The sequence below is a fragment of the Cervus canadensis genome, chromosome 2 (genome assembly GCF_019320065.1).
Source record: "Cervus canadensis isolate Bull #8, Minnesota chromosome 2, ASM1932006v1, whole genome shotgun sequence".
Lineage (NCBI taxonomy): Eukaryota > Metazoa > Chordata > Mammalia > Artiodactyla > Cervidae > Cervus > Cervus canadensis.
Window position 1 is genome coordinate 84,340,847 of NC_057387.1, and position 17,605 is coordinate 84,358,451.

General features: G+C 40.9%; 1 protein-coding gene across 9 annotated transcripts in view; it reads left to right on the forward strand.

Moving 5' to 3' along the window:
- FGGY (FGGY carbohydrate kinase domain containing) overlaps positions 1-17,156 on the forward strand; it is a 483,924-nt gene extending 466,768 nt beyond the window's left edge. For 8 of the 9 annotated variants that reach the window (XM_043461161.1, XM_043461164.1, XM_043461163.1 and 5 more), the window contains 2 exons: positions 11,093-11,154; positions 16,927-17,156. In XM_043461161.1, coding sequence (XP_043317096.1) covers positions 11,093-11,154; positions 16,927-17,008 — 144 coding nt within the window. In that variant the 3' untranslated portion in view covers positions 17,009-17,156. Of the gene's footprint in view, positions 1-1,133; positions 1,302-11,092; positions 11,155-16,926 lie in introns of those variants that run through there. The other variant, XM_043461167.1, reaches the window with a different exon arrangement.
- The last annotated feature ends 449 nt before the right edge of the window (positions 17,157-17,605 follow it).

A 17,605-nucleotide genomic window follows, 5' to 3' on the forward strand; every position in this document is an offset into this window, starting at 1 on the left:
CATCCTCTCTGCTTGTCTTTGTCCTCCTAATGTAGGTTTGAAATGCATTCTGGCATAGCCGGAAGCACATCTGTACCATAAAGCAGTCTAAGCCCAACCCCAAAGGCTAGACCAAGATGTGCATGCCCCACTTTTAATATGACTCTGATCTAGGAGAGTTGGAAATCTAAAACATGGAGCTTTAAGGAGTGTGGAGGTCAAGATAAATGGAAAAATACCTGTGTCTTAGAAAATTTGGTTATTTACCAACCTAAACACAGAGAAATTGACTAGTAACTACCCAACATCCCTTGTAGCTCATCATGTCTTGCATGTCCTATGCCACTTTTTCATGATCTTATAGGATATTGGCTTCTGTGCAATGGGGGAATTTTTGGTTTTACAACAGAGTAGAATAAAATAAATATATCAGATTTGGAACATAAAAAAATGTTAGTGCCATCACATTTTTATTTTCTGCTATCAATTATGATGCCTGATCTGTTGACCAAAAAAATCTTCACAATACAAAATTAGCTTTGAAACAGGAAGTGTAAATTTCGAAGTTGTTTGGACCCTGAGAACTTTCAGGATCCTGTATTTTCTCAAGTTGCAATCTCCCATCAGCCCACTCCTTCCTAAACTTTGTTTTACTCCTACAGTCATAAATGAAGCATATTCTAGCTAAGGAATGTCTGTGGATTAGCTGTATCAATTGAATTTGACAAATAAAAGATAATTAGTAGTGAGTCTTATTGATCAGTGTTTGATTTAATGGACGGGGACTCACCCCTATATAAGGAAGAAATCAGTCATAAGAGGTATATAGACTCAAAAAAGGGACTGAGATTCTGGCAATAACCACAGGTGGAGGAAGACATTTGATAGGAATGATGTGGCGAACAAGATTAAATTAATGGGCAACTGAAGTCAGAAAGTGGCAATTATAATATTGAAAACACTTCAAAACCACAAGACTCAAGCATTGGATGGGTCCTATAAACAGATGCTGAAGTCTTACATGATGATGACAAACCCCTAGATGGATAGGGAGATGAGATCTAAGCCTTAGGCTCATTTGACATCAGCAAGAGGCTAATGATGACAGCACAGAGATGCAGGGGAACTAAATATGATTATATCTCTATTGTTAGGTGGCATAAAACTCAGAGTGGAGGTTTTTGCATGCAGATGAAGAAGCAGTCATCCAGAAATGATGATAAGGAGCCAGAGACTGTTGACATCCACCACCTTCCCTAATCTACCCATCCCACCAACCGGAAACACATATCCAAGTATTAGCGATACATGTTAACTCTTACTTTTAATAAAGCTTCTGGGAAAATAAGGTTTGTTTCAGTTGATGGGTAAATAGTAGTAGTAATAATAACAACTATGCTTTTAATCATTTATTTCATAACAATATACCTATAAAATAGGTATTAAGATTCCCATTTTTAAAACTGAGACTCAGAGTGTTAAATGAAAGAGCTAGGGTTTGAATTATGGTCTCTTTTATCACCAAAGCCTTTGTTCCACAGTGAATGGTTAAGAATAGAATTCCAAAACTGTTTGTCTCCTCATCTTTCAGTTGGGGATGTGAAGTAGGTAAGGTGTTAAATGGGGCTTCCCAAGTGACGCCATGGTAAAGAATCCACCTGCAATGCCGGAGACACGAGACATGAGTTCAATCCTTGGGTCTTGAGGATCCCTTGGAGGGAGTAGGAAATGGCAACCGGCTCCAGTATTCTTGCCTGGAAAACTCCCTGGACAGAGGAGCCTGGCAAGCTACAGTCCGTGGAGTCTCAAAGAGTCATACACAGCTTAGTGACTCAACAACAGCAACAACAAAGTGTTTAATAGAGTATTGGGCCATTAGCTGCCATTATTATTTTTGTTGTTGAGTTATTGTTATTAGTATTATTTCTGTTATAGCTCACTGCAGTACTCAGCTAGAAATATCAGCAGGACCATTTCTTTTTCAGTCAATAACATATTAAATGGGTGATAGCTTGCCATTTTGAGTCTATAATATGATGCTTTTAGCAAGAAGCTTGATATTTTGCCCTTGAGAAAACTCATAAGAGCCAAGTCAAACCAATGTAAGTAGGATGACTAGTCACTCAACTATTCATTTAAGGGCCCAACCCCTTTGCTACCAGGCCCTGTATTAGGACTGCATCTCAAAATATCACAGTGGTAGGTATCCTTACCTATTATGGGACCTCTCCCCTCTGCCATGATTGCATGACTGAGTTGGAATGAGGCTATACCTTGCTGGGGAAATACAGTAGGTATATTCTCTCTTAGAGTGAACCTAGTTAAAAAAAAAAAAAACAACTAATAAAATGTACCATTGAGAGCAACCGGTTCATTTGTCAACTGAGAGTTAATCAAAAAAAGACATGTACATGGAAGCAACAGATTGCAAAGCTGGCAAAGATTTTAGAAATAATCTAATCCAATCCCTTTATTTTGCTGATAAGGAAAGTGAGTCCCAGGGAGGGCTAGAGCCTTACTCGGGTCATACAGCTGGCAATAATTTTGTTTGCTTCCAAAATTAATATGAACAGTCTTTCCATACATCAACGAATCTTCCTGCCTTTGTGAGCACAATGTCATAACTATAATTGAATTTGTCTTTGATGGTGGAGAAAGCAAGCTTTTAGGGTTTTACAGGGCCTTAAAGTCATCAGAGCAAGATAAATTGTCTTGAACTAATGCTGGAGATCTATTAACTGTGAGCTTGTCAAGGAATAGGCCTGGTCTTATTCATGAGTTAAAGCAAGTTTCAAATCCTAGCTAATCCATCTACTAGCTTAGGAAAGTCACTTAACCTCTCTGAGCCTCTGTTTCCTCATTATAAATTTAGATAATAAGTCCTTCATTACAGAATGTTTGTGAGCATCAAATGAGGCAGGATATAGATACACAGTGCCTCACCAGAACAGACTTAATTAGTGTATACTTTCAAATAACCTTCAGCTAACATCCTCCTAAAAGCTACAGATACATCAATGAATAAGAAAGCCAACGACGTTGATTTCATAGAGCTTAGGTTCACAAGGAAGGAGTAGGTGTGAAAGCCAAGGAAGAAATAGACAGTAAGCAAGGATGCAGATAAATTAACAATATAATTTCAGGTACAGGTAGGTAGATTGATACCATGTATTTAAAATTATAAATGAGGTGTGAGTCTTTATGTCATGATTAGTGATGAAGACTTACTTTCCTTTCTCTCATCCTTTCTTGCTTCTCAATTGTTGTCATGGAGGTTACACAGAATACCAGGTGCAGGTCAAAAGATGAGTGTGTCAAAACGAAAAACAAAATAAATAGAAGAACAACGAGCCATTTCTTAACACTTGCTGGAGGAAAATCACATTGCTATACTTTGTTTTTCTACGGAGGGGTCATGTGCCTCAGCCCACACATTAGCATGTGAACTTGTTGTTCCAGTAAAATGAGTCAGATTTCCTCAAGAAGGCAGATTCATGTATTTCAGAACTATGTGTCAGCATCTTTGAAAGAAGGTACAGTGTTCTGTATTGGTGTGTCTCACAAATGCACACACATCGATCGCACGGCTAATCAGCAGCAGAAGTGGGATTTGAACTCAAGCCCAGGGGACTCAAGGCTTCCCTTGGTGGCTGCCTTGAAGAGGGAAATGGCAACCCACTCCAGTATTCTTGCCTGGGAAATCCCATGGACAGAGGAGCCTGGCAGGCTACAATCCACAGGGTCATAAGAGTTGAACACGACTTATTAAACCACCACCACCAGGGGATTCAAGCGCCAGGTTTTTGTATTGCAAGGAGGATAGGAGGGTCACGGCTGAGTGTAGGGCTAAGCATAAGCCTGGAGTCAGAGGTGGGTCTGAATTCTAGCTTTACTGCATATTTGCTTTCTTACCTTAGGCAAATTCCTCATACTCTCTCCATTCACTTCTTGGTCCATAAAGTGAAGACAGATGATGATACCTGTGTCATAGTCATTTTGAGAATTTAAAGAGTCATGTACATGAAGTGATTAGTACAATGCACAGCACAAAGTGAAAGAAAGTGAAAGTGAAGTCACTCAGTCGTGTCTGACTCTTTGCAACCCCGTGGATGATAGCCCACCAGGCTCCTCTGTCCATGGGATTCTCCAGGCAAGAATACTGGAGTGGGTTGCCATTTCCTTCTCCACAAAGTAGCACCTGCAATATCTTGGCTGAACTGGTAACCTAGCAACAACCATGGGAGTTGACTGCTGGGCCAATGGACACCTTGCTTTTTGGCTCATATACTCCATCAGTTTAAACAAAATTGAACTTACATGCTAAATACATGGAAACTTATTTATGAAAAAGCATATACATATTCTACTGTACTTGTAGATTATTTACACATAAAACTGAAATAGAGCTGAAATAAGATACTATCTTATAGTAATATCATCATATTAACATTATGCAATATCTGAAGTTACACTGTCTATGGCCAGATGAGTTTTTAATGATTTTTTTAAATGATTATTGATGATTTCTAAATGATTTTGTATGTGCCTCTATATATATCAAACAGTATTCTTTTTCTTTTTTTAATTAAAGTATAGTTGATTTATGATATGTTAATTTCAGGTATATAGCATAGTAATTCAGTATTTTTACCAGTTATACTCCAGAAGTTATTATAAGATAAAGACTGATTCCCTCTGCTGTACAATAGTACAGTATATGCTTATTGCTTATCTATTTGTACATAATTTATTTCTCTCAATCTCCTACCCCCATCTTACCCATCCTTCCTTCCTTGTCCCCAATGGTAAACACTGGTTTGTCCTCTACTGTTTTACATATGAATTCATTTGTATTAATTTTTAGATTCCACATGTAAGTGATGTCATACAATTTTTATCTTTTTCTATCTGACTTATTAGCTTTCCAGGTGACTCAGTGGTAAAGAATCCACCTGCTAATCAGGAGACATAGGAGACACGGGTTCAATCCCTGGGTCAAGAAGACCCCTGGAGGAGGAAATGGCAACCCATTCCAGTATTCTTGCCTGGGAAATCCCATAGATGGAGGAGCCTGGCTGGCTGTACAGTCCATGGGGTCACAAAGAGTCAGACATGACTTAGCAACTGCACACGCACGCTTGCACATAAACCTACCAACCTGGAACATGTAAATGACGACATGTAGCAAACCCCTGAAAGCTGGGGACACAGAATGGAGTGCCCTGCTGTCAACTGTGGTGGTGTAGCACTCTCATCGTCCCTTTAGGAGACCTCACACATCTTATTCATTCATGACTGATGTGCAGACCAACTTTTGGAACTGGTGAGAATCTGCATATTAAAGCTGAATTAATTTCCTCAGACTAAAAGTCATATAAGTAGCACTTCCAATATTTTCTTCTGAAATCTTAGTAGATCATCTCCAGCACTCCCTGGAGTGCATGTATACTATTTTAGAAACACCATTAGGTGATCTTCCATTACCTCTGTCATGAATATCACCACCCTTTCATTCAGCAGCTCAGCCAACATTAACCAAGCAACTGTGGACTCATGTGCTTGGACCATGTTAAGCGTGAGACTTCCAGTGACATGTGCCTTTAGGGAGTCACAGTATAGCTCCCACCAGGCCAGGTTGTGGCTATTCTTCCCTGTAGACCATGACTCCACACTGCCAAACTTGCATTGCAGTTTGGTGCCTAAGTCTAGACTACCTGCCAGCTTTCCCAAAGTCTTAAGGTCATTGTTCCCCTTCTCCTGGGTGGGAGGGAAAGTATCAAACCCCCTGCTCCCCAAATTGCCAACATTTCTGTCTGCCACTCTCGGAATCCCCTTCTTCTCTGTGGGTGCTGATGAGCGCCTTCCTTTCTTGAACCTAACTTCCCTGGGTACCTCACCCAGTGTAGCCTGCAGCCCTTCGGTGGCTCCCAAGCCAGTCTGGGACACGTGAGAACTGGGAGTTCCCTGGGCCTACACAGGCCTGGTGGCTGCCAGTGCTGCTCCCAGGGAAGTGGTGGGCTGCGTGTGCGGACTGGTATCTCGGCCTTGACACGGCAGGGAAGGGTCATACCCCATGAATGCAGTCTTTCACGGCCCTGGTACAGGGCTCCTATTTTTTCTTACAGAAGTGACGATCAAATGTGAACTTTCATGGTTTATTTATAGCTCGGCCTTATAGAGAGAAAGAAAAGAAGTGATTAAAAGGCGATTTTACCAAATATTTTGTTTTCAAAAGCTCTCATTGTGTGGGCAAAAAGGAAAGAGAAAAGTCCCTGTCTTCGTTGTTTCTGTCTAGACTCCTCAACAAAGAGGGTAGCGTGCTACAAATCCAGATTGTCCAGCTCTTGCCTGCTGACAAAAAGGATGAATTTTGTGGCCAACTTCAAATAAACCCTTTTGAACAGAAATATATTGTGGGGGGTGACTATATTTAGCACGTGTCAGCATTTCCATAATAAATTCATATTGTTATGCTGTGGTAATTTCCAGATTTACTGCAGCCAGTGGGTTCATGAGGTTTCAGTTTTATGTTAATGATTTGGAAAAATGGGAAAACTCAGCAGTGCCGTTTCTGATGACAGCACCAATTCTCTGGGTATTCTCCATATTGTGTCAAGTACCCTTAATGAGCCCTACCTCCCAGGAGAGAGGAGAATGAGCACAAGTCATTTTGACTGCCTCTAGAAGCATAACTTTTTTTTTTAGAGTGCAGTTTTGTTTTATTTTCCTTCAAATGATCAAATCCCTTTATGCCATTGTATCAAGTGAAGACAGAAAAAACAAGTGAACACTAAAAAACTAACCACTCATGCTCTTGAACCTGTTGATTTTTTTAATGTATTTTCATCTATTGTTTATTATGCACATAAAACACAATTTTTGAGACAGAATTGAAAAACAACTGTATTTTTTCCTCTCACTGTCCCTTTATATCTGTGCACTTTAGCTAGTTTCTCTCTGCCCTAGTTAAAAATTTTGGTAGCCCCATTAGTTTCTTAAGTAAGCAGAAAGTCACTTAGATAATATGGGTTTCATGGTCGCTGTAAGTCATGCTGCTGCTGCTAAGTCGCTTCAGTCGTGTCCGACTCTGTGCGACCCCATAGACGGCAGCCCACCAGGCTCCCCCGTCCCTGGGATTCTCCAGGCAAGAACACTGGAGTGGGTTGCCATGTCCTTCTCCAATGCATGAAAGTGAAAAGTGAAAGTGAAGTGGCTCAGTCTTGTCTGACTCTAAGCGACCCCATGGACTGCAGCCCACCAGGCTCCTCCGCCCATTGGATCTTCCAGGCAAGAGTACTGGAGTGGGTTGCCATTGCCTTCTCCATGTAAGTCATGAGACATAACCAAAATTCCAACATTAGAATACCAAGAAATATATGATGCTCATCACTTCAATGTTCATCTAAAGATAAGAGAGCTCCTCATTCCTCCAGCCAGGACTGGTGGAGATGTGAAGAGATGGCTGTGATTAGATTCTTCTTTTTTTCCTCATTCACTTTCTCTCCAAGTATATGTTAGCTTTCTTCTTGTTCTTCAGAGGTGGTTGGAAGCTAGAAAGGAAGAGAGTTAAGGGGTGTAGGAAAGTTCTTATCTTGAATAGCACTGTCATAAATGGACTTTGTGCTAAGTTGAAAATGTGTTTACAGCTAGGCTCCATTGCAGATTTTTTAGGGAGACTCTCCACTTCTGTAGACATCTCATTGTATCCTGTCCTTGTCCTTCTCTATTCTAGTAGCTCTTTTAATTCCTTAAAAATCCGGTTGGTTGCCTCAAGCTTCTTTTTTCTCTTTTTAATTGGAATATAATTGCTTTACAATGCTGTGTTAGTTTCCGCTGTACAGTGAGCTGAACCAGCTCTTTGTACACATATATCCTCTCTCGCGCGGACCTCCCTGCCGTCCCGCCCCCATCCCAACCATGGAGGTCATCACAGAGTGCTGAGCTGAGCTTTCTGTCCTTGTAGCAGGCTCCCTCTCATTAGATAGTCATACTGGCCAGGATCTAAGACAACCCACAAAGCCCTCTCACCTGTGGCCACCTCGAGTCTGTAGAAAACAGTCATGCCTTTTGAAGTCTGACAGACACTGGCAGTACTGGCTGATCCCAGGGCAACACTCCTTCACTTCTACACCAAAGCTGCCAGCCAGCACTTCTCCTCCAGACAGGAGGTACGCTCAGCCCACCCTGTCCCCCAACCTCAGGGACATGTGTCCAGATACCAGTTGATGTCAGTGAAACCATGCTCTCACCCCCTTCCCTGGAAGGAGCCCTGATGCTCAGTCCACACATGGCTCCCTCCTAAAATTCCATCTCTTTTTCTGACCTTCCACATGGATGAAAGGTTTCAGAATTGATTTATGGGTCCTCAGCTACCCTTTCAGGGTGGTCTGTTTCCAGCTCACTTTGGTATCTTATATCTGTCAACTTTAGCTCTCAGACAAAACTTCCATTTTAACATTCCTTCACATGTATGGTCCTTAAGTTCATTCATCCCATAGACATTTGCTGGGCAGGTATAATACACCAGATGCTGAGTTTGGCAGTGGAAATAGTTAAAACAGTTGCTGCTTAAGGAGCAGGAGTCTAGTTGGGGCAGCTGATGTGCTAACAAAAAATTGTGGTACTGTGTTAGAAATGCTATGATAGATGGAAGCTCAAGTTTCTACAGTAGCAGATAACTCATTCTAGGTGGGAGGCAGGCAGTGAGGATGAGTCAGGGAAGACCTTCTGTGGGATCAATACCTGAGTTCAGCTTAATGTCTTAAATCTGTACTTTTGTGAGAAACAAAATAACCTCTTGGTATTGCTTTTATTCCTCAAACATTTATTTTAAAAATAAGCAAAAGTAACATGAAGACAGGAAGAAAGAATTCCTTGCTATCTGTCTTGTGTCTACACATCTATTACGGTGGGAAGGGAAGTGACATTTATGATGCTTATATAACACAAGTTTCCTGGATCCCACCCATGAAGGCAGTCTTGGAATGTCGGCTCAAGTCTAACGCCAAAGCCCAATGCTGAGGATTCCCCCAGGGTATTTTCAAGATTCAGAGCAGGCAAATCTGCCCTAAAACAGGCAGAGCAGAACAGAGCACCATGTGAAGGAAGAAGCAAGCCCAAAACAGGAGACCTAGTGGCAAAGTTGGTGGGGGGATGACTGCGACCATCTCAGCAGCACATGGGACCTGCTTTAAAGGAAATCAGAATTCAGTTTTTGAAGGAGAATGTTCTGACATACATTGGGGTGAGCAGAGCTCTTTAAATATTCTTGTTAAGTGGAACAGCAGTGACCACACCAAGATATGGATGCTTTTTTACAAAATGTCCCTAGGCTGCCCTTTGTTGGTTCTTATCCTTTCACCTTGATTCCCTTTTCAATAATTTTTCGTAATTTTTCAAACCTCCTCCTTAGTAAGACTGCTGTTTTTTTTTCCTTCTGTCAGTGGGCTTCCTACTCTCAGCATCTCTGATCTCCCAAACAGCACTTTTAAAACCACTGAACACTAGGAAACCAGATAACTAGTCAGAATGTCCCTGGCATCCTTGGGAAAGAGCTGGTAGAACGTATTTGCCAGATTGAAAATATGTGTAAGTGATTAGTAGATGAAAAGCTATTAAGTTTCTTGATCCTTGAATAACTATTGAAAAGAAGTTTATCTGCTTCTAGCATGGTATTTATCACATTCTATTTTGATCATAGTAAATGTTTTTTCCATTCCATGGTGAGCTTCTTGATGAAAGGACCATTTATTCTTCATCTCTGTTTTCCATATATATTGAATGCTGTGCTTGGCATGTGGAAGGGGCTCAATATGTTTTATGAATATTCTAGGTACTGAGATTAAGCAGCAAATAGACATATCTCCCAGCCTATGTAGCTTACATTCTGGTTAGAACGAAGGATGAAGAGGCAGAGAAGGAATATAAACTAGTAGGTACATGACTTGTCACACAAGAATTAGTGATAAATAATACACATAATGTTTATAGAATTATATAGATGCATATGTATGTGTATGTGAATAAATAAATCACAAGTGGTAAGGATGTTCAAGGAAACACTTGGGCATGTTTTGAAGATACCCAGGGCCTTTCACGTTCTGTGAGGTAGCCAGCTTCTTACATTTCTTTCCTCCTCTGCTAATATGTGAGTTTCTGTAGGCCATAGAGCGTGTCTTACACAAATCTGTATTCCTAGCAGTGTCTGGTACATAGTGAGTAATTAATACATGTATAGAGTAAGAAGTTGTACACATGTGACCCCAGAATGACTACATCCTTAACAATAAGGGTTCTACAGCTGTTCCCAAGACAGGACCTCTTCTGAGGAGCTTTGTCATGCTATTGCTTGCAATCTCCCAAAGTCAAGTCTTCGGACTCCACAAAGTATGGGTTCACTCTCCTCCCCTAACTTTCCCACGAACTTAACAACATTGGGAGACCACCCAAGGAAACCTGACCTCTCCATTCATACAATGGAGCCAATGCAATCTGTGGTTGATCTTGCTGCTGTTCTTTCCGACCATGTCTACCCAAGACACTGCAACTTGCTGACTGCCCCCCTGCCCCATTGTAAAGACAAGAATGTCCTGAGGTCGAGTCTGTTAGACTCAGCCCAGAGGTCTCACATCTGTACTCACAGTTGCAGAGACTACTGGGAAAAGAACTGAAAGTGAAATGTAGAGGTCTTAAATATTCGGACCTAAAGTTTGGGTGCAGAGTGGCTTCTGTGAGTTCAGTGGACAACAGGCTCAGTGGCAGATTATGTTGCCTTCTCAGGCCTTCATGTCCAGGCAATGGGAAGGGGAAATAGTTCCCTCCCATAACCCCCTGCGAGCCATCACAAAAGTACTTTGCCTTCCAGGTTGTTTATGCACTGGAAGTCTCGATAGGCAATCATTTATTAAGCCCAAGCTGTGTGGTGGTAGATGTAACTTTTAATATTCACTGGGTTTTAATCTTAACACCAGAGAAATTAAGTTGAAAAAAAAAAATGGAACTCACTGAATCTCTTAAGGGGAAGTAAATTCTCATTAACATGTTTTTGCCTGTGATAGGCCTCACTTAGGTCCCAACTTTCCAACTTAGCTGTGTTCTGTTTTCTATTTGACAGGAGGCAATGGCAAAAATGAGCAAAGTGGGAAAAGTTGTGTTTCCTAGACATGAGGATAAAAGGTAAGTTTATATGTTTTCTATGCATAATACTGAGGAATGAAAACAATAGACACATGCAACTCTAGAGCTGGAATAAACCACAGGGGTCAGCAAGCCAGCCTTTTCATTTAAAAGTTGATAAAACTACATCTCAGAAAGGTAAAGTCGTTTTCAATTCCCTAAGATCACAGAGCTAGGAAGGGCCAGATCTGGGGGTCAGATATTAACTTTTGAACTTTCAAATCAATGTTCTTTTCCTTAGGTCATTAACAGCAAATCTGGTCTCATCTGTCCTAAAATGGAAATCTCACGTCTTCGCGCACAGTAGCATCTATCTGTTCCTCCACCCTTTGCCTTTGCATTACATGACTTTGAGGGTTACAACATGACTTTCTTTTAAAATGGAAGTATATTTGATTTACAATATCCTGTTAGTTTCAGGCATACAACAGTTCAGTTATATATATGCATGCGTGTATGTGTGCATGTGTGTATTCTTCAGATTCTGTTCCTTTATAGGTTATTACAAAATATTGAGTATAGTTCCCTGTGCTATACAGTAGACCAACATGACTTTGATTAATATTTTAACTGCAATTCACAAAACACTTATTTATTGAGTCCCTCCTGTCTTCAAGCCATTATGCTCTTTGACATCTAGGCAGGACTTAGAAGAGAGTAAGACACAATTTTATTTATATAATAGATCACTTCAGGACAAACAGGTATGTTATATAATAAAAGTATTACTAGGTGATAAAGTAACCCAAAGCAGAAGAAAATTTGACCCTGTAGGGGTAAGGGAAAGCTTTTGAGAGGAGGTTAAGTCTACCTGACTTTAAATGCCTAAAAGAAATTGTCAAACCAAAACCAAAAAGAACTTTGTCAGTAGGGGGAATAACAAAGCAAAGTTATAAAGGTGGGAACTGCATCGTATATTCAGGAAACTCTAAACAACTCATAATCCTGAAATGCAAAGTATGAGATGGGAGATGACGGGAAGTGGAACTGGGTGTAGGGGGAACAGAGGCTTCCTCTCACAGGGAGCTGTGAGAGAGCTAAGGACCTCAGGTTTCATCCTACCAGCAGAATGGAGATAGTGAATTTTAAGGAGTGGTGGGACCTGTTCAGATGCAGATATTAGAAAGATCCTCTTAGAGGATGCATGAGAGGGCCTAAGGGTAGAAGCAGAGAGACCAGATGAAAAACTTTTCAACAATCCATTTGAGAGATGAAAAGAACCTATACTGACTCACTGGTTGTCAGTTCAGAGATGAAGGAACAATTGTGCCAGTGGCTTTTATCGTTTTAGGAAAGTATTTGAGGTTAAGACATAAAAGCAAATTCTACCTTATGTAATGGACAGGAAAAGGTGCTGGTCCCACCAAAGCAGAGTGGAATGGTCCATGGAGAAAGCCATCCACCTTTTATTTTCTTAGAAGATCTCCAAATGGGAGCTGTTAATCCCCTGAATATAAACCCCTCTCTAAATACCTGCGGGAGCTCGATGCCAGAACATGGAGAGATCTGAGTTCCCCGTGGCGGTGGGAGCCCTGGGCTAGCAACATCCCTCTTTTGTTGAAATTAGAAACAGATTCTTCGTTCCATCTCCTCACTGACCCTCCGAAGACTTTTGAGGAAAGCCTGTTTTTCAGTTCTTTGAGTAGATCCCACGTGTTCTTTTGAGAAGAATCCTTGGTTTCTTGCTGTCAGCTGGGAGCGGGCCTCCGTGAGGGAGCCACACACGGTGCTCTAGCACCATCTGCAGGTGGCCCGAAGATTTGCAAGTGGAAAGAGAGCCGGTTCTCTTCTGGGCCCCTCTCAACATCTCCTTGACTCAAATCACGTTCTTGTCTGAACAGAACACTCACTGAGGTCTGTGCCACACAGATCTAAGATGGAAGGATCAAGGATTAATATCCATATACAGATAACTCTTAAAACTCAACAACAAGAAAACCAACAACCCAAATCAAAAATGGGCAAAGGACTTGAATAGACATTTCTCCAAAAATAATATATGGTCAGTAAGCACATGAAAAGATCAACATCACTCATCTTTAGGGAAATGCAAATCAAAACCACAAAGAGATACCAATTTACAGTCATTAGGATGGCTACTGTCAAAAAAGTAAAAAATAGCTAGTATGGGCTTCCCTGGTGGCTCAGATGAGTAAAGAATCCGCCTGCAATGCAGGAGACCTGGGTTCAATCCCTGGGTTGGGAATATCCCCTGGAGAAGGGAATGGCTACCCACTCCAGTGTTCTTGCCTGGAGAAGTCCATAGACAGGGGAGCCTGGCGGGCAACAGTCCATAGGGTCACAAAGACTGAGCAACTAACACTTTCACTTTTCACTTTTATTTACAAGGGTGCAGAAAAACTGGATCCCTTGCCCACTGCTAGTGGGAATGTAAAATGGTGCATCCTCTGTGGAAAATAATACAGTGGTTCCTCAAAATTTAAAGATAGAATTATCATATAACCCAGAAATTCCACTTCTGGGTATTTATGCACCCATGTTCATAGCAGCATTATTCACAGTAGCTGAATGAAGGCAACCTAGGTGTCCGTTGACAGTTGAATACATGAAGAAAATGTGGTATGTACATATGATAGAATATTATTCAGCCTTAAAAAAATAGGATTCTGAAATATGCTGCAACACGGATGGGCCTTGAGGACATTATGTTAGTGAAAAGAGTCAGTCACAAAATGACAAATATTGTATGATTCCATTTACATGCCACTCCCTGGAGAAGGAAATGGCAAGCCACTCCAGTATTCTTGCCTGGAGAATCCCATGGATAGAGGAGCCTGGCGGGCTATAGTCCACAGGGTTGCACAGAGTCAAACATGACTGAAGCGACTTAGAATAGCATGCCACTTACATGAGGGACCTAGAATAGTCGAATTCATAGAGACGGAAAATAGAAAGGTGATGGCTAGAGACTAGGAAGAAGGAGAGAAAGGGAAGTTACTGTTTAATGGGTAGAGTTTTAGTTTTGCAAGGTGAAGACAGTTCCATGGATGGATGACTGTACAGTAATATGAATGTGCTTAATACTACTAAATTGTGCAGTTTAAAATGTCTAAAACAGTCAATATCGTGGTATGTGTGAAGTGAAGTGAAGTTGCTGAGTTGTGTCCGACTCTTTGCGACCCCATGGACTGTAGCCTACCAGGCTCCTCCGTCTATGGAATTTTCTAGGCAAGAGTACTGGAATGGGTTGCCATTTCCTTCTCTAAGGGGTCCTCCCAACACAAAGATCGAGCCCAGGTCTCCCACATTGCAGGCAGACACTTTACCATCTGAGTCACCAGGGAAGCCGTGGTATGTATATTTTACCACAATAAAAAAAGATTGAAAAATAAAAAGCACAGGGAAAGAAGTGCCTTGGGACCTCAGCTTGCCATGTATAAAAAAGGGAAAATATAGTCTATCCATCTCTCTCTTTTTTGGTTAAAGTGTAGTTAATTTATAATGTGTTGTGCTATGTGTCAGGCATATAGCAAAGTGATTCAGTTATGCAGATATTGTATATATGTGTGCATACATGTGTGTGTGTATATATATATATACACACACACATATATATAGATTTTTTATATTCTTTTCCATTATAGTTTATTACAAGATATTAAGTATAGTTCCTTGTGCTATACAGTAGGTTCTTGTTGCTTATTTACTTTATATATAGTAGTGGATGTATTTTAATTCCAAACTCCTAATTTATCCCTCCTTCCCTTTCTCTTTTGGTAACCATAAGTTTGTTTTCTATGTCAGTGAGTCTATTTCTGTTTTGTAAATAGTTAATTTGTATAAATTTTTTTGGATTCCACATATAAGTGATATCATATGGTATTTTTCTCTTTCTGACTTCACTTAGTATGATAATCTCTAGGTCCATCCATGTGGTTGCAAATTTCATTAATTATTTCATTCTTTTTTATGCCTGAGTAACAGTCTATCCATCTCTTGACATTTCAGAATGCTAGGATATGAGAACATTAGCTCACATGTATAAGAGTTTGACAGCCTACAGAGTACTTCATGTTCATGTTCATGTTTAAAGTTCAGTCACTCTATGACATTAGGTACTGTTATCATCCCTCTAACAGCAGGGAAACAGACTCAGACCAGTTAAAGAAGTTCCCAAAATCACCTAGGCTTCTCTGCCTGAAAAGCCAATGCTTTTCCCACTGTACAAAGTTGCTGCGAAGGTTTCAGTATTAAAGCTGGAAATCTTCAAGTGTTTGAGAAGGAACACTGACCCAAGCTCCCTTCTAGAAGTTTCCCCAAAGTCAGAAAATCCATCTCATATAGTGAAAAAAATTATTGACATTAGATTGTCAGAGAGTAACATTAGAAGAAGCAAACTGATGTTCCCCAAATCATTCTGTGGTTAATAAATTTGGAGGCTCATAGAGCGAGTTTTAGTAGAACCTACATATAGTGAGATTGAAGATAATACTGGAACGTTAGTTTTTAAGGAGTAGCTGTAGCCAGCATTGATATCACTTGCTATGATCCCGGTGCTTTTCTAAGAGCTTCTCAAATATTACCTCATTTAGTTCACATAACAGCTCTCTTGAGGCAGAGAGCTGTCTGAGGTTGAGAGCTGTCCCATTTACAAATAGGACATTTAGGAACGAACAGATTAAGTAAAATACCCATGGTCACACAACTAGCAATGAGGCCAAGCTGAGATTCAAACCCAGTCCACTTCTTAACCCTGTGTTTGGCCCCATCACAGCTCTTCAGTTACCAGAGTTCTTAAAGTAGAAATGCTAGGGATGGGGGGTGGGATGGGACTGGGGGGGTTGTGTTCCTATTAATCCATTTAGTCCTGTGTGTTACAGGTAGAAGTCCCTGTGTGTAGTCCAGGGTTACTCTTACACTCTCTCACCCCCAATTCCCAAGCTTGCCTCAAAGTTCCTTCATGAAGACTTCTTTTCAAAGAAACTCAGAATCTACCAAGACATGTTAGACAGGTTTCATTAACCCCTTACCCCTTTCTCCCAACAAAAAGGAATAAGGGCCAAGCTGCCATCTGCAAGTATAACTGGTCTTAGCTACTATTGTCCTTTTGAAGACTGTGATGCCAAGGTAGCTTCAGCTGCTCTGCTGTCTGACTCATGGGCAGCACTAGTTCTAACATGTCTCATCTGAAGACTCAGCCAGAGAGTACAGGGGAGCAGGGTCCTCTGTGGGATGCCTGGAAGGCAGGGTGCAGCTCCAGGAGAGGCATTAGTCATGTTTTCATGGGGTTTTACTCCCAGATAAAGCAGTCTGCAAAGGAAATACAGGTGCAGAATCTGCAAAGGGTGATTAAAACACTTAGTCTCATCTCTGGGCAGGCTATGACTTTAAACCAGTCACTAAACTGGAGTAGGGGTGGAGTAGTCATACATGAAATACTTATTGAAGCTGAGAATGTGAAAAGTCCTGTGTCAACCCTGGGTTTTTCACTATGTTATAGTGGAGGCTTTAACATCAGGTAGCCCTGAGTTTGAATTCCAGCTCTGCCCATTTTTAGTGACACTCTTTTAGATTTGCCTCCTTGAGCAACTCTCAGATTAAAACCTTTACCTCTAAAATGGAGATGTGGATTCACCCATGGATGTTAAAGATAGTGGGTATGAAACATATGACTCAGGGCGCTGTCCGTATCCAAAAAGTGGGAAGTGTCTGCAAAACCGTAACAGACACATTCCTGTTCTTCTAAACCTCGGAGGAAGCTGTACAACAGTTTTGTTGAGATCATTCAACATGATTATTTTTTTCCTACAGATATTATGACAAGAAATATCAAGTATTCCTGAAGCTGGTTGAACACCAGAAGGAGTATGCAGCCATCATGAAAGGGGACTGAGCAGAGCTTGCAGGGGCTGATGCCAGGTCTCGTATCATTGCATTGGGGACCTCTGTCATTTCACCTTACATTCGAGACCCTTAGGTATCATTTCATTCATTTCTGCATTGTCTTTAAATAAAGAGAGCTGAGACATGTGCAACCAAAACTAGAGTCTTCCATTTCAAAATACAACCATTATTTACTTGGTAGTTGCCGCGGGCACCATCATGGAGACAGAAGTTTCACCAGGTATCATAGGATCTCGATGGGACTGGAACTTGGGGATCATTCCATCCAGGAGAAATGGTCCTTGGTAATTGATTCGATGTCAGCCACTAAAGACTTACATCACTTCATGTGGGACATCTAATGTTTATTCTAGAGTTGGCTAAAAACTTGTTATTAATTTTTTATTTGGAAATAATTTCAAACTTACAGAAAAGTTGCAAGAATAGGAATAATAGAGGGAACACCCATTACCTTTGAATAATTATCCCATCCATCTGCTTTCTCATTTATATGTTCCCTCTCTCTGTGTGTGTGCGTGTATGTGTGTATACTCATATATATTCATTCACATATGAATACATATACACACAGATTTTTATGAGTCAC